The 17,541-nt window shown below is 44.2% G+C and overlaps 1 protein-coding gene across 1 annotated transcript in view; it reads left to right on the top strand.

Annotated features, from left to right (window-relative positions):
* The window catches only part of MYO16 (myosin XVI), a 701,007-nt gene that overhangs the window by 306,437 nt on the left and 377,029 nt on the right, over positions 1-17,541 (top strand). The window contains exon 16 of the mRNA XM_069757932.1: positions 177-324. Within this exon, the coding sequence (XP_069614033.1) occupies positions 177-324 (148 nt within the window). The remainder of the gene's footprint in view (positions 1-176; positions 325-17,541) is intronic.

The following is a 17,541-nucleotide window of genomic DNA, read 5'->3' as shown; positions in this document are numbered from 1 at the left end:
TGGTCTGATCATACATCCATTCAGACATTCTGTTTGTCTATTCCATTGTATAAGAGGGGCCACATGATTCTTGTGGAAGCCATTTTGTGTGCATTTTGAAAAGCAGAACCTAATTGATAAGCATTATAGCTGTAGTTTATTACATGCGCCTTTACATAAGTCTGTTTGAATTCCAGCCAGACTGTACACTTACATGTTGGAGAAGAGCCGTCTCATCAGCCAAGCCTCAGGCCAAAGCAACTTCCTTGTTTTTTACATTATGATGGATGGGCTGTCTGCTGAAGAGAAATATAACTTATACCTCAAAAGCACAACTGCACACAGGTAAGACAATGGTAACTCACACCTTCAAAGATGTAGGAATTGTAGTGTCTGCCATCTGTCAGCTTTCCTGTCACTCCAGCCGTCATAATGATGTATTTTATAGCATAATAAATAGAGGATAAAGGCGGATGCAAATTAAGAGTGTCTTATCAATGAAAAAAACACACAAGAAAGTGGAAAAATATCCCAAGTTTGAAAATGCTGAAGATTGTACCTGCAAAGATGGAAAAATAAAATTAATTTGATCCACAGGCTACAAGATTTTTTTCTCTTACAAATTGCCCTGTTGTGTTGATTTCTTTAAAAGGAACTTGTCCCTCGATTTTTGCTGTCCAAACCTTGTACATGATCAATCAAAGCCTGGTTTGGCTGCAGCCAGGTATGTTGTCACTGAAACGTTGCAGCAAGGCCGAGGACTATTGGCAGAAGCAAGACAATTCTGGCGCCACCCCCCAACACACCACTCTACTTGATTGACAGGTCTCTCCCTATGCACAATCGAATGTGACTTGCCAATTAGCTAAAGATGTTTGAGGAAAAGTCGGATAGAGGTGTCGTCAGGCTAGACCCGTCTCTACCTATAGTTCCTGGTTGGCCCCGCAAGTATATCATGGTTCTCAGAAGTCAGGTAACCTAAGAATGGAATGTCACTGTTTCCTGTCCTGGCAGAGACCACCAAATTGTTGTGTGCTGAAGTGAGAGATTAGAGCCAATCAGTATACCTTCTTAAAGCACCACTCCAGCATTTTTTATTGCACCACTGGAATGGTGCTTTAAATGTAAGTCTCCTGCCCCTTGTCTCATACTCATCTGCCATTGCCTTCATCATATTCCAGCATCACTGGCAAAAAGTGAAAAACCTCGCTCTGGCTTTCATAGACTTACGTGACGTAGCTTATGGACAGTCAGAAGCTGCTCTAACAAGATCACGCCACGGTATTGGGGCTGTGCCAATAAATGGTGAAGAAGCAAGAGAATAAGTATATGGTAAGGAGCAAGGGACTTAGATTTAAAGCACCTCTACAGAGCTTGAAAAAAAACCACTGGAGTGGTGCTTTAAATTTTCTTATTTTAGAACATTCTATGCCTTCTTAAAAATTGTTTTGTAAATCTGAAAACTCCTTTTATGTAGAAAATGATATTCAAAAATGTGCCTACTCTTAAAATTACACTATGTAATTTTAATTTCAGCTTTTCAATATGATTGGCATTCTATTAAGATATCTGATTTCTGCAGGTGATGAAATTATAGTTGAAACTAGATTTATATCTGAATATTTCAGTGTAATGGCTAACAAATCAGAACAGAACAGAAAAATTGAGATTTACCATCATTTGAGTATATTTTAAATTTAACATCAACATTTTCATGTCTTTTTCACTAAATATTACACACCCGAAAATAGAAAAATCTTTTTTTTTACACTTTTAGAATTTTTTCTTTCACTACTTGAAAAAAATACACAAGTTTGGTATCACTGTAATCTTATTAACCTGGAGAATCGCAGTGTAATGCATTGTGACCTGCGACAAGCACGTTGCAAAGTCTGAACTAGCTGGATTTCTTGAGACTTGCTTGTCACGGTCAGAGCTGCAATGTCGCTCTATTCACCCGCTTTATGCTGTAATGTAGCAATAGTACAGGAGGATCTTTGGCCAATCTAATTGTAGCACAGCCAAAATCGCAGTCTAGCCCTAGCCTAAAGGTATCCAATCACTCAACGAACTGACTCTTTTTTTATGGCTTGAAGAAAACTGATTATGTGGAGCAAGAATACATATCAAGGATTGGACATGCTGACCCCCTACGTTTTTTTCTTGTAAAAGATCATGAAGGTTGCACATATTCTCAGCTGCTTACATCTATGTGTAGCCTACATCATACAGATCATGTTATGATCTTCAGTTTTCACAGTGTTTTTTTAAAAAAATTAATTGCAATTTTTGACGCAGCTATTTGAAAAAAGTTAGAAGCAGATACAAAAATAATGGAAAGTATAAAATAAGGGCCTATGCTTATCAACTTCTGGCTTTGGCTCAAAACTGCATTAAGAGTTGCAGTGGCATTTTACTAAATGCAAATCCTTTTGGATTGCATGTAAAAAAAATACAAGGAATTTAATAATCAACGAAAACATCTATGCCATCGACCAAAAAGACAAAAAACAGCACTGTCTGAACAAAGCCAAGGCCGCTCCACTCCTAGAGCCAGGTGTTAATCAACAGTCATTGCACTGCCAGCCACACATGCTTAGATCGTGTGCTCTTCAGAATGAAGCAGACAATTCCAACAGTGCAGGCAAGAAAAAAGAAGGCACTCACCGATCTAAAAGTTGGCAATCTTTATTCAATCTTCATATAAAAACTTCATGGCAGGGGGAGTGAGGAAAAGAGCTCATGCCAGCAGGAGCAAACGATGGCCGTTTCGCGCTGTGCTTGCGCTTCTATGGGTTAGCAGGATGCTAACCCGTGGAAGTGCAAGCACAGCGCGAAACGGCCGTCGTTTGCTCCTGCTCGTATGAGCTCCTTTCCTCACTCCCCCGGCCATGAAGTTTTTAAATGAAGATTGAATAAAGATTGCCAACTTTTAGATCGGTGAGTGCCTTCTTTTTTCTTGCCTGCACTGTTGAAAACATTCTATGCACCATAGGAAAACACCACTGGTCTGTATGTCTTGTGATTTATGCTGATGACAAGGACATTGGTCATATCAAATTTGTGTTTTTACATGAAACACTTCTAACTACAAGGCAGCGCTGTGTGTTCTGAGTTGCCTATTGTGCTACTGGCCTTTCGTAATAACATGACAAATGTGAAGACTAAACAAAAAGGATATCTCTGTAGCCTGAAACCTATGATTTTCCTTATTTAGCGAGGCATACAATTAGCATAGCACTCTCCTAACACGTATTCTATTTATGCTTAGAAATGCACGGCTATGCAAACAACACATGTCACATGTACAAAAGATAAACATTGCTATTCAGGCATCATTTATGGGACATCTCAGTGTGGGGCAGGGACATTTTCTATCTAAGAAATAGGTTAATAGAAGTGCAAACATCATTTCAAAGTAACATAAGGCTTTTTTGCTGGTTTTTCTAATGGTCTTGTTTGCTTTAAAAGAGCTTATAAAAACAGATACATTAATACCTTTGTATAAGAAATCTGAAAAACAAATCATTAAATTCATACAAATATATTGGTCCAGTGACACTGGTGGTCAAAGTTATTTGCTTTCTCTATCAGCTCAGTAGGGATTTACAATTTCACATCTGAAAATAAAAAAACTAATTAGAAATGTTTCCTTAAAACAAACTAAAAATGCTCTGTGTGAAGTAAACCTAAGACTAGAGAGACACCTATGTTTTGCTGGAGTGGCATGCACTCCTCAACATTAAAATTGTCACACCAAGGTAGAAAAGTCATGGTTTTATGGAAATCCCAGAATTGATAGACATGTTTGTGATCTGCATATGATGATAAAACGGAAACAAAATTTTCTAAACATCTCAATTTATTCAGGATTGAGTATTAGTGTCAAGCACAGAAATACATGCCCTTACTTGTCTTGACATGCTATTAATGTGATAATTAATGGCAGTCTAAGCAAGGTTTTGCCACACTGAATGCACTTGGGCACGGAAATCATCAAGATTTGATGCTAGCAGCTCTCCCTAGAATTGCCAACCAATGACATCCCAGACTTGATTAACACGAGACAAGGCTGGAGACACTACTGACTATGCATGTGCTGTGACAGTGACACAGCCGTGACACATGCTGCTGCAGCGCCGGACAGCTGATCAGCCTGCAAGCTCCATGTATCTGGGTTCTCTATGAAGCTATAAGGCTTGCCGAATAAGCAGGGACCCGATCAAATTCGCTCAACTCTAGCAATGGGACCCTCTCCTTAATGCAAATTGCTTCTAACATATTGACACGTTCAGCATCTCTGGAACGAGATGGAAGACTTTTTATTGTTGTATAGTAAATCTTTCTTTAATTCCTTAAGTGCTGCTGTGTGTATATTTTGTGTATCTGTGTGTCTAAGTTGTTTTTCTCCAGCCAGGTCTCTTCACTGAATGAATTTCACACAGTTTACATGATGTGTATAAGTTTCTCAATATTATAGATGTCTATTATTTTCCATTGTTACAGAAACCTACCAACTCCCAATCTCAGAAATCTACAGGTACCCCTGAAGAACATTTTATTGTTACAATCCACAAAAACACTATCCAAAATTTTTGTTTTTCTACTTTCAAACACATGCAAAACCCAAACCCTAGACACCAGGCCTCAATTTTTCTCAATTCTCTTAACCTACATATTTACGGCTCCCTAGCTGATGCTACCAGTTGAGAAACTGAATTGAGCTCTACTCTTACAGTCATAACATGGAGTCAAATATGGGAAGTCATGGCTGTGAGTTCTATTGACAACCCATTTTAGTTCTATAAAGCATTGCTAAGATGGTATTTAGTCCCTAAATGGAACCAGGTCATATGCTTAACAAGTTTCCTGACAAAAATGATATTGTTTGCTGACTACTGATCTGAGTGTACAAAATCATCCCAGCAGTTACAGATCACAATTTAGTTATGTGCCTCACTTCTTGGTTACGAATTTGAGATTCTTTAGGCCTAGGAGAAAACTCATATCCTTAATATTATAGCAACAGAGGAAGTAATTGTCTATGGATGGAAAAAATCTACTCTTGATAAAGATTCATGGCTTTAACCCCTTCATGACCGTGGGATTTTTCATTTTTCCGTGTTCGTTTTTTACTCCCCTCCTTCCCAAAGCCATAACTTTATTATTTTTCCATCAATTTGGCCATGTGAGGGCTTATTTTTTGTGGGACGAGTTGTACTTTTGAACGATATCATTGGTTTTAGCATGACGTGTACTAGAAAACGGGAAAAAAATTCCAAGTGCGGTGAAATTGCAAAAAAAGTGCAGTCCCACACTTGTTTTTTGTTTGGCTTTTTTGCTAGGTTCACTAAATGCTAAAACTGACTTGACATTATGATTCTCCAGGTCAGTACGAGTTCGTAGACACCTAACATGACTAGGTTATTTTTCATCTAAGTGGTGAAAAAAAATTCCAAACTTTGCTAAAAAAAAAAAAAAAAAAAATTGCGCCATTTTCCGATACTTGTAGCGTCTCCATTTTTCGCGCTCTGGGGTCGGTTGAGGGCTTATTTTTTGCGTGCCGAGATGACGTTTTTAATAATAGCATTTCAGTGCAGATACGTTCTTTTGATCGCCCGTTATTGCATTTTAATGCAATGTCGCGGCGACCAAAAAAACGTAATTCTGGTGTTTCTAATTTTTTTCCCGCTACGCTGTTTAGCAATCAGGTGTTAGGTCTCGAGTTCCCGCTTCTGCACAGGGGGAATCTCGAGCCATCTCCGCTGCGGTCTCCCATTCTTATCCAGCCGCAGTGGAGTCTGCTCAGCAGGGACGTCGGTCCCAGCGTCTTGCTCAGTCTCACTCTGTACAGAGAGTTACTGCTGCTTCTTCAGCTTCTGCCATTAAAGCCAGTGCTGGTCAGCAGCGAGCGGACTTCTCTGGGACTAAGTCCTTGTCTGCACACACTGAGCATGCCCAGGGCAAGATCTCCCGTTGGAGATCGAGGGTCTTGTGCTCAGGCTCTGCAGCACAGTCCATTGGTCCTCTTGGCAGGTCTTGGAAGGGCAAAGTTTCTGTGGCCACTTCCTGTGCTGCAACTATATAAACTGCGCATGACCGCATGGCCATGCGCTAGTGTACAATTGTTAATGTGTGTATGTTGTGAGTGAAAGTCGCTCTTTAAATAACCCTCCCTATTGAATGTCTGTTCGCGGAAGGTGTATGTTTGCTATCTAGCGCCCGACTTATCCTACAGCACGAATCACACATTACAGCGTCCAGTTGCTGTGACCGCCAGTACGGCGCCGTGCACTTCCTTTGTGCTTTCCTTACCCAAGCCTGGGTGGTTAGTGGCGTTCGTCAGTGCGGCACCGCATGCACTCTTGTGCCTTAATATTATTATTTAGTTTCCTTACACACCCAGTTGCGGTGTTGTGCCAGCAAGTGTCTAATCGGACTTCAATCCTAGTTGGGGTTGACTACTTGCTCGCGCTCTATGTGCGGTACCGCGGTCCTGTGACGCAACAGGATCGCTTCCTTCACGCTGGGTGAAGTTTAACCCACGTGTGTATACTTATGAGTACCGCCATATAGTCTGTCATTACTTGGCAGCAGGTTCCATCTCTGCACGGTGGACCCCGGGCTGCGAACGCACCATACTCTATCTGTCTTATTATTTGGTGCGTTCCGCTAGCCCTAACATTACACTAGCGCCAGGGTCTGGCTAGTAATGACGGACAAACAGCAATCCTTGCAGTATATCCAGCAGCTGGAGGGTAGGTTGGCGGCTCTTGAGAGCGCAACCTCAGCTGTGGATGTTACCGCAGTTGCTGTACAGGCTGCTAGCGTGGCTGCAGCAACCCTGTCCATTGCCACCCCTGCTCCGACATTTTCTCGCCTCCCGCTGCCAGAAAAATTTTCTGGTTATAGCAAGTTTTGTAGGGGATTTGTGAGTCAGTGCTCTATTCACCTCGAGCTCCTGGCTGCACGTTTTCCCACAGAGCGGGCTAAGGTGGGATTTATAGTGTCTCTCTTGTCGGAATGGGCTACGCTGCTGTGGGAGCGTGGTGATCATGTGGTGCAGAGTGCTCGCTGTTTCTGAGCACTCTGAAACAGGTCTTTTTAGGACCTCAAGTCACCCATGATACTGCGCTCCAACTGCTGGCATTAACTCAGGGTGAGTCCTTGGTCAGTCATTTTGCCGTCCAATTCCGCACTTTAGCATCTGAGCTGGATTGGTCGGATAAAGCTCTTATCCCCATATTTTGGAGGGGCCTGGCTGACCACGTTAAGGACGCTCTGGCCACTAGGGAGATTCCTGCCACACTGGAGGAGTTAATAACTGTCTCCACTCGAATTGACCTCCGTTTTAACGAGCGGAGGTTAGAGCGAGCCCAGTGTAGGCAGAGGTTTCGGCTGGCTCCTACCTTCGCCAAACCTCTGGAATCTCCGGTCCTGGTTCCTGAGTCACATGAGGCCAGGGAAGTGTCACAAGCGGGATCTAAGTCCCGGACCGCTTGTGCACTCAAGGTCTGTCATGTTTGCCAGCAGTCAGGACATCTAGCCACCAGATGTTCTCAGCGGTCGAGGAAACGTCAGCGTCTAGTGGTAGTAGGTGGAGGTACACTAGACACGGCGACGTTTGCCTCTAAATTGTCCTTTAAGGGGACAATTACTATAGGCTCATTCTCCCACTCGGTAGAGCTCTGCGTGGATTCTGGGGCGGAGGGCAATTTTATGTCTTCTGCCTTCGCCCAACGTCACGCAATACCCCTGGTTATGCTAGCTCAACCAGTAACGGTACGAGTGGTGAATGGGTCGACACTGCTCTCACAGATAACACACCAGACCATCCCTTTTACTCTGTCCATGTCGCCATCTCATCAGGAGATTATATCTCTGCTCGTCATTCCTGAGGGAATTGATGAGGTACTGTTGGCTTGGCTACGGTACCACTCTCCTCATATCGAGTGGTCCTCTGGCAGAATCCTGGGATGGGGCGAATCTTGTGGGGGTAGGTGTCAGAGGGAGTGCGTTCAGGTTGCTACTACAGAGGTACCCGCAGATCTTTCCTCTCTCCCCAAGCAGTATTGGTCTTATGCAGACGTGTTCTCCAAAAAGGCGGCGGAGATCCTTCCGCCCCATCGCCCCTATGACTGTCCTATTGATCTCTTGCCTGGTGCTGAGCTTCCCCGGGGTCGAGTCTATCCGCTATCTCTCCCGGAGACGGAGGCAATGTCACAGTACATCCAGGAAAATCTGGCAAGAGGATTCATTAGGAAGTCAGTGTCACCTGCTGGGGCAGGGTTCTACTTTGTGCAGAAGAAGAATGGGGAATTGCGTCCATGCATAGACTACCGGGGTCTTAATGCCATCACCGTTAAGAATAAGTATCCTTTGCCCTTGATATCTGAGCTCTTCGATAGGCTTCGGGGAGCAAGGGTATTTACTAAACTAGATCTGCGGGGTGCTTACAACCTGATTCGCATCCGTGAGGGGGACGAATGGAAGACGGCTTTTAACACAAGGGATGGGCACTATGAATATCTGGTGATGCCCTTCAGGCTCTGTAATGCCCCAGCCGTTTTCCAAGACTTTGTGAATGATGTCTTCCGGGATATGCTTTCCACATCGGTTGTAGTCTATCTGGATGATATTCTCATCTACTCTCCAGATATTGACTCCCACCGGAAAGATGTTTGCAAAGTCTTCGACCTCCTACGGGCAAACTCCCTCTATGCCAAGTTGGAGAAGTGTATGTTTGAGCAGGAGTCCTTACCTTTCCTAGGCTACATCATCTCTGCCCAGGGATTGGCTATGGATCCTGCCAAACTACAGGCTGTGATGGACTGGCAGGAACCCCATTCTCTTAAAGCGGTGCAGCGCTTTATGGGGTTCATTAATTATTATCGCCAGTTCATTCCGCACTTCTCAACTTTGGTAGCTCCCTTGGTTGCCCTCACCAAGAAGGGGGCGAATCCCAAATTGTGGTCTGAGGAGGTCTCCAAGGCCTTTAACTCTATAAAGTCACACTTCGCTAGCGCTCCCATCCTACATCGCCCCGATGTTGATAAGCCATTTATCATGGAGGTGGATGCCTCTTCTGTTGGTGCGGGAGCAGTCCTCTTCCAAAAGGATGCTCAAGGTCGGAAGCATCCTTGCTTCTTTTTCTCCAAGACCTTCTCACCAGCAGAGAGGAATTATTCCATCGGGGACAGGGAGTTGCTAGCCATGAAGTTGGCTTTCTTGGAGTGGAGACATCTCTTGGAGGGAGCACGTTTTCCCTTCCAAGTCTTCACAGACCATAAAAATTTGTTGTACCTGCAGACAGCCCAGCAGTTGAATTCTCGCCAGGCCAGATGGTCCTTATTCTTCTCCCGGTTTCATTTCACCCTCCATTTTCTTTCTGGGGAGAAGAACATTCGGGCCGACGCTCTCTCTCGCTCCGTTGTGTCATCTGCGGAGGAGGAGGAGAAGCCTCGGCTTATTGTCCCCAGCGAGAGCTTGAGAACTGTGGCCCTGGTTTCGCTAGAGTCTGTGCCCCCGGGCAAGACTTTTGTTCCATCCAATTTGCGACCGGAGGTTCTCTCTTGGGCACACTCGTCCAGGGTGGGTGGACATTTTGGTACCAAAAGGACATCTGAGTTACTGGCGAGGACGTACTGGTGGCCGCATATGGCTCGTGATGTCGCAGAGTATGTTCGGGCGTGTGTCTCTTGCGCCAAGAACAAGACTCCTCAGCAACGGCCAGCTGGTTTGCTTTATCCTCTGCCGGTGGCGGACAGGCCCTGGGAGATGGTCGGGATGGACTTTTTGGTGGGCTTACCCAAGTCTCGTAACTGCACCATTATCTGGGTGATCACCGACCATTTTTCCAAAATGGTGCACTTGGTGCCTCTTCCACGGCTACCTTCTGCACGGGCGTTGGCTGTCTTGTTCGTCAAGCATATCTTTCGCCTACACGGTATGCCAGACAAAATTGTTAGTGACCGGGGTCCCCAGTTTGCGTCTCGATTCTGGAGAGAGCTATGTCGTCTACTCAGTATTGAGTTGAATCTCTCTTCGGCATATCATCCCGAGACGAATGGGTTGGTAGAGAGGGCCAACCAGACCTTGGTCACATATTTACGACATTTTGTTTCTGCCAGGCAGGATGACTGGGCATCCTTGCTACCGTGGGCAGAGTTTGCACTTAACAATGCCGTAGCCGACTCCACCGGTCAGACTCCATTCCTCCTAAATTACGGCCAGCATCCGCGTGTTCCTGTGCCCATGCCTGTGTCTTCTGCTGACTCCAGGGTGGCAGACTGGGCTGTGGAGGCACGGGACATTTGGGACCGCACGCAGGATGCCATTCGGGCCTCCAAGGAGAGAATGAGGTCCTCCGCCGATGTTCATCGGCGCCCCGCTCCGACCTTTGCTCCTGGCGACTTGGTGTGGCTCTCCGCCCGTAACATCAGGCTGCGAGTTGAGTCCACTAAGTTTGCTCCTCGCTACTTGGGTCCCTTCAAGGTTCTCGAACAGGTTAATCCTGTGGTCTACCGTTTGGCTCTTCCTCCACGCTTGGGTATCACCGACACCTTTCATGTGTCCCTCTTGAAACCCGTATACATGTCCCGGTTTTCCGAGTCATCTGCCGGGACATCGGGTTCGTCTACAGACGATTACGAGGTGAACGCTATTTTGAGGTGCAAGGTGATACGCGGCAAAAAGTTCTATCTGGTGGATTGGAAGGGTTATGGCCCAGAGGACAGGTCATGGGAGCCTGCGGAAAACATTCGGGCCCCACAGCTCATTGCTGCCTTCGAGCGTAGCGAGGTCCAAGGAGGGGGGGGTAATGTTAGGTCTCGAGTTCCCGCTTCTGCACAGGGGGAATCTCGAGCCATCTTCGCTGCGGTCTCCCATTCTTATCCAGCCGCAGTGGAGTCTGCTCAGCAGGGACGTCGGTCCCAGCGTCTTGCTCAGTCTCACTCTGTACAGAGAGTTACTGCTGCTTCTTCAGCTTCTGCCATTAAAGCCAGTGCTGGTCAGCAGCGAGCGGACTTCTCTGGGACTAAGTCCTTGTCTGCACACACTGAGCATGCCCAGGGCAAGATCTCCCGTTGGAGATCGAGGGTCATGTGCTCAGGCTCTGCAGCACATTCCATTGGTCCTCTTGGCAGGTCTTGGAAGGGCAAAGTTTCTGTGGCCACTTCCTGTGCTGCAACTATATAAACTGCGCATGACCGCATGGCCATGCGCTAGTGTACAATTGTTAATGTGTGTATGTTGTGAGTGAAAGTCGCTCTTTAAATAACCCTCCCTATTGAATGTCTGTTTGCGGAAGGTGTATGTTTGCTATCTAGCGCCCGACTTATCCTACAGCACGAATCACACATTACAGCGTCCAGTTGCTGTGACCGCCAGTACGGCGCCGTGCACTTCCTCTGTGCTTTCCTTACCCAAGCCTGGGTGGTTAGTGGCGTTCGTCAGTGCGGCACCGCATGCACTCTTGTGCCTTAATATTATTATTTAGTTTCCTTACACACCCAGTTGCGGTGTTGTGCCAGCAAGTGTCTAATCGGACTTCAATCCTAGTTGGGGTTGAGTTCACTGACTACTTGCTCGCGCTCTATGTGCGGTACCGCGGTCCTGTGACGCAACAGGATCGCTTCCTTCACGCTGGGTGAAGTTTAACCCACGTGTGTATACTTATGAGTACCGCCATATAGTCCGTCATTACTTGGCAGCAGGTTCCATCTCTGCACGGTGGACCCTGGGCTGCGAACGCACCATACTCTATCTGTCTTATTATTTGGTGCGTTCCGCTAGCCCTAACATCAGGTTAATGCTTTTTTTTAATTGATAGATCGAGTGATTCTGAGCGCGGCGATACCAAATATGTGTAGATTTGATTTTTTTTTTATTGATTTATTTTGATTGGGACGAAAGGGGGGTGATTTAAACATTTATATTTTTTTTATTTTTTTTACATTTTTATCAACTTTTTTTTACTTTTGCCATGCTTCAATAGCCTCCATGGGAGGCTAGAAGCAGGCACAACTCGATCGCCTCTGCTACATAGCAGCGATCTGCTGATCGCTGCTATGTAGCAGAAATGCAGGTGTGCTGTGAGCGCCGACCACAGGGTGGTGCTCACAGCCACCGGCGATCAGTAACCATAGAGGTCTCAAGGACCTCTATGGTTACAATGGAGACGCATCGCCGACCCCCGATCATGTGACGGGGGGTCGGCGATGACGTCATTTCCGGCCGCCCGGCCAGAAGCGGTAGTTAAGTGCCGCTGTCTGCGTTTGACAGCGGCATTTAACTAGTTAATAGGTGTGGGCAGTTCGCGATTCTGCCCGCGCCTATTACGGGCACATGTCAGCTGTTCAAAACAGCTGACTTGTCCCGGCTTTGATGCGGGCTCACCGCGGAGCCCTGCATCAAAGCAGGGGATCTGACGTTGGACGTACTATCCCGTCCAAGGTCAGATAGGGGTTAAAGGTACCATCACACTCAGCAACTTTCCAACGATCACGACCAGCGATACGACCTGGCCGTGATCGTTGGGACGTCCTTGTGTGGTCTCTGGAGAGCTGTCACACAGACAGCTCTCCAGCGACCAACGATGCCGAAGTCCACGGGTAACCAGGGTAAACATCGGGTTACTAAGCGCAGGGCCGCGCTTAGTAACCCGATGTTTACCCTGGTTACCATTGTAAATGTAAAAAAAAAAAAAACACTACATACTTACATTCTGGTGCCTGTCACGTCCCCGGCGTCCGCTTCCCTGCACTCCTCCTGCATCCTGTGTAAGCGCCGGCTGTAAAGCAGAGTGGTGAGGTGACATCACCGCTGTGCTCTGCTTTACGGCCGTCCGGCGCTGACACAGTGTGAAGGTACCTTAAGACAGAGAACCCATAACAAGTTTCAGAAAATGTGGAACCCCTTGGACACAGTGAGCTGCCATCCTCCACAACCTAAACAGAGCTGTCCTGACAAAAAAAACAAATGCACTTTTATGAGGCAACTTCCTTAATTCTGAAATCATTCAGCCACACACACAGAAACCCAAGCACAGAAAGCCTGTTTGTTGGGCTCTCCATGCATGGGTTGTGACTGTCACACAGCCGCAACACATGCAACTGTGGCGACGATCAGCTGCTTATCGGGAGCGCTCCATATATCCGGGTTCCCATGCAGCTATTTGGTAAGCACTATAGCTAATCTGATAAGGCTATTCGCTCATCCCTACTGTACGAAAAAAATAATGTAAGGCTTCTGAGATTTTTTTTGAAGTTGAAGAAACTTATAAAGACTATTTTCACTGCAATTATCATCATTTTACAGCGAATATACCTGATGTCTTCACATCAAAATTGTGGGCTGTGGACATGTATCACTTATAATCATAATGATTTATTATAGTTTTACAATGTGTCCGCAAAAAAATATTATCTGTCTGTGATTTTTTGATAAGCTTTCCAGAAAAGATAAAGTGTCAAGTTGGCTAGCCTGACACACACACATACACGCATTCTGTTTTATTCCCTTTCACCTTCGATCACTCCCCATTCTTGCTCCCTCCCCTACCAGTTGACTGTTCACATAGTAACCCTACTGCCAATTAATTTTAATTACTAATATCACTAATAGTTCTACTTCCTCTGTATGTTTCACCCTAAAGATTTTTTATTTGACTCCTATTGTAGCTTGAGATTGTCTTTACCTCAATGAAATGATAATAAAATACACTTTTAAAAAATATTCTTTTTTTACATCGTTGACGTGTGTTTTATGCAATGTTACAAGATTCCCAATATTTCAGTAAAGGTCAAAGAGTCAAGGGAACGCTGTAATTTACTAGCAATTGGAGTTTCAGCAGAAAACTGCCAATCACACTGCCTGAAATGTAATCTGCCATAGAAAACTTTCAGGCAGCAAAAACACTGAGGCCGGCAACAAAATGATCAACACAGAATAAGTTTAATTTCTATCAAATACAAAGTTGTCTACCATTTCTTACATTATAAGCTTCCATGCTACTGTATGAAAAGTAAAACAGTTTTAGATATGAATACATATTGGTAAAAGATGATCGATACCGGTAATCACAAGAGAAGGATTTTGAAGCACTACCTGTTTCCTACTCTTATTGTATACACTGTAAAATCACAAACAAATGAGAATAAATGATCTGACTATATTTCCCAATAAAATTGTATGGATAACTTTACACCCTGTAAAGTCTGGAAACAGTTGCATTAGTAAAAAGCTTTGTTCCTTCTTGTGCTTAATGTGGCAAAAGAACAAATGTTGACAGTAAATTACTGAAGCAGATGGTCACAAATTTAGTGGAAAATAGTTAATAATTAGTACTACTGTCAGTTAACCTAGGGGGGCTACTAAAAGCAAATATAAAGTGCTGACAGTGTTTACGTCACGATCAGAATGTGATGCCAAGGATTTATTTTTTTAAGCTCTGCAGGACAGAAGGATATTTAATAAGTAGAAAATTGTATCATAATACTTACCGTAATCAGTTTTCCCTATTGTACATTTAGATACTGTGGATAAAAAGAAAACACAATGGGCCTCATTTATCAATGCTTTCTTATCATTTTTTTGGTGTAAAAAAGTTCCTCACCAAAAGTCACAATAGAATGTGCACTTAATGAGTCCATTTTTTGTGTCTTTTCTCCTCATTTGCCAAATTTGGGAAGTTACAAGATAATTAAAATGATTGAGAATTTAAAATATTTTGCACATTTATTACTAAGTAAACTCTCTACTTTGCACCAGTATTCGCAAATATGGGTAGTTTTGTTATAATTTTTTTCTGATTAGTTTCTAAACCATTCACTTGATCACAATTTTACTTTTACTTTTTTAATTTGCTTATTAGAACTTTACTTGAAGGGGTTGTCCTGCCTTGTGATAATGATGATCTAACTACTGGATAGGTAATTAATATCAGATTAGGGGGAATTTGACACATGGCACCCCCTCTAATCAGCTGATATCAGCTCTGGTGGGAGGCTGATATGAGCAGTGAATGAAATCAGAACATCATGGCTCTGTAGTGACCTCCTCCAAGATTTGCTCATTATCTTTGTTTACGCTTTTAGTTGTCAATCGGTAGAGCTGATGACATCTGATAGTTGAGGAGCTGAAAGTGCTAAGGCTAGGTCATCAGTATCATTAGCCAAGACACAGGATTTTACTCCATCTGAACACCGATAACACTGTATGTCATAGTTAGGGTAGGTTCCGATGACAGTATAGAAAATCTTTCAGAGATGCATCTGGAAGAGTTGGATGATTTTTTCCTACTTGTCATTTGTGTGCAGGCCATATGCAATTCTCTTTTTACTGCACAGCTACTAATCATTTACAGGACCATTTACTGTTTCCTACATTACAGAATTGCAATTTATTCATAAAAATTGAATGCTATGCTGTGGCTCCGTAATGGCATCTAATTCTTTTCTCACACCCAAATATTTGAATGGTCGAGTCTAATCCGATTTCAGAGGAAAATCATGCATCCCGTGCATATAACTCAGAAGTGTTATCACACAGCCGAAATCGTAAGGTGAAGCTTCCAAACACATGACATCATCATATAGGCAGTCCAGAATTGTTTCTTAGTGTATGTAAACTTTTGACTTAACTTTTTTAAGTAATAAAAATGCCTTTTTAAACATTCTCGCTCACTCTCATTATTCTGTCATTTGGCAAATATTAATAACTAGATGGTGGCCCGATTCTAACGCATCGGGTATTCTAGAATATGTATGTATGTATGTATATAGCAGCCACATAGTATATAGCACAGGCCACATAGTATATAGGAGCCATGTAGTATATAGCATACAAATACTACGTGGCCTGTGCTATATACTATGTGGCTGCTATATACATACATACATATTGTAGAATACCCGATGTGTTAATACAAGCCAGGCAGTATATAGCACAGCCCAAATAGTATATAACACAGCCAACGCAGTATATAGCAGCCACACAGTATATAACACAGGCGACGTAGTATATAACACAGGCCATGCAGTATATAACAGTGGCCACATAATATATAGCACAGGCTACGCAGTACATAACACAGCCCACATAGTATCTAACACTGGCCACGTAGTATATAGCAGCCACGCGGTATATAACGCTGCCCCCGCGGTATATTACACTGCCGACGCGGTATATAACACTGCCCACATAGTATATAACACTGGCCACATAGTATATAATGCAGCCCATGTGGTATATAACACTGCCCACGTAGTATATAACACTGGCCACGTAGTATATAGCAGCCACGCTGTATATAACGCAGCCCACATGCTATATAACACTGCCCACGTAGAATATAGCAGTGTGGGCACATATCCATGTTAAAAAAAGATAATTAAAATAAAAAATAGTTATACACTCACCTGCCGGCATCCAGCGAAGCTGTCCCTATGCGCGCGGCTGCCACCATCAACTGTTCCCAGGATGCATTGCAAAATTACCCAGCTGACTTAGCAGTCTTGCGAGACCAATAAGTCTTCTGGGTAATTTTGCAAAGCATCTCTGGGAACGGAAGCTGGCGGCAGCCGTGAGCGCATCGTCGGAGTACGGAAGGTGAGCATAGCAGGTTTTTTGTTTTTTTTAATTATTTTTAACATTAGATCTTTTACTATTGATGCTGCATAGGCAGCATCAATAGTAGAAACTTGGTCACACAGGGTTAATAACAGCAGTTACGGAGTGCGGTACCCGCGGCCCGTTACCGCTGGCATTAACCCTGTGTGAGCGGTGAGTGGAGGGGAGTATTCGGGCGCCGGGCACTGACTGCAGGGGAGTAGGGAGGGACTAATCGGACTGTGCCCATCGCTGATAGGTCACAGCAGCCATGACAGGCAGCTGGTGAGACCAATCAGCGACGTGGGATTTCCGTGACGGAAGTTGCCGACAGACTGACGGACGGAAGTACCCCTTAGACAATTATATACAGTGGGGCAAAAAAGTATTTAGTCAGTCAGCAATAGTGCAAGTTCCACCACTTAAAAAGATGAGAGGCGTCTGTAATTTACATCATAGGTAGACCTCAACTATGGGAGACAAACTGAGAAAAAAAAATCCAGAAAATCACATTGTCTGTTTTTTTAACATTTTATTTGCATATTATGGTGGAAAATAAGTATTTGGTCAGAAACAAAATTTCATCTCAATACTTTGTAATATATCCTTTGTTGGCAATGACAGAGGTCAAACGTTTTCTGTAAGTCTTCACAAGGTTGCCACACACTGTTGTTGGTATGTTGGCCCATTCCTCCATGCAGATCTCCTCTAGAGCAGTGATGTTTTTGGCTTTTCGCTTGGCAACACGGACTTTCAACTCCCTCCAAAGGTTTTCTATAGGGTTGAGATCTGGAGACTGGCTAGGCCACTCCAGGACCTTGAAATGCTTCTTACGAAGCCACTCCTTCGTTGCCCTGGCGGTGTGCTTTGGATCATTGTCATGTTGAAAGACCCAGCCACGTTTCATCTTCAATGCCCTTGCTGATGGAAGGAGGTTTGCACTCAAAATCTCAC

Source organism: Ranitomeya imitator, chromosome 3, assembly GCF_032444005.1.
Source record: "Ranitomeya imitator isolate aRanImi1 chromosome 3, aRanImi1.pri, whole genome shotgun sequence".
NCBI lineage: Eukaryota > Metazoa > Chordata > Amphibia > Anura > Dendrobatidae > Ranitomeya > Ranitomeya imitator.
The sequence above is the reverse complement of the archived record's forward strand: the minus strand, read 5'-3'. Positions and strand labels throughout refer to the sequence as shown.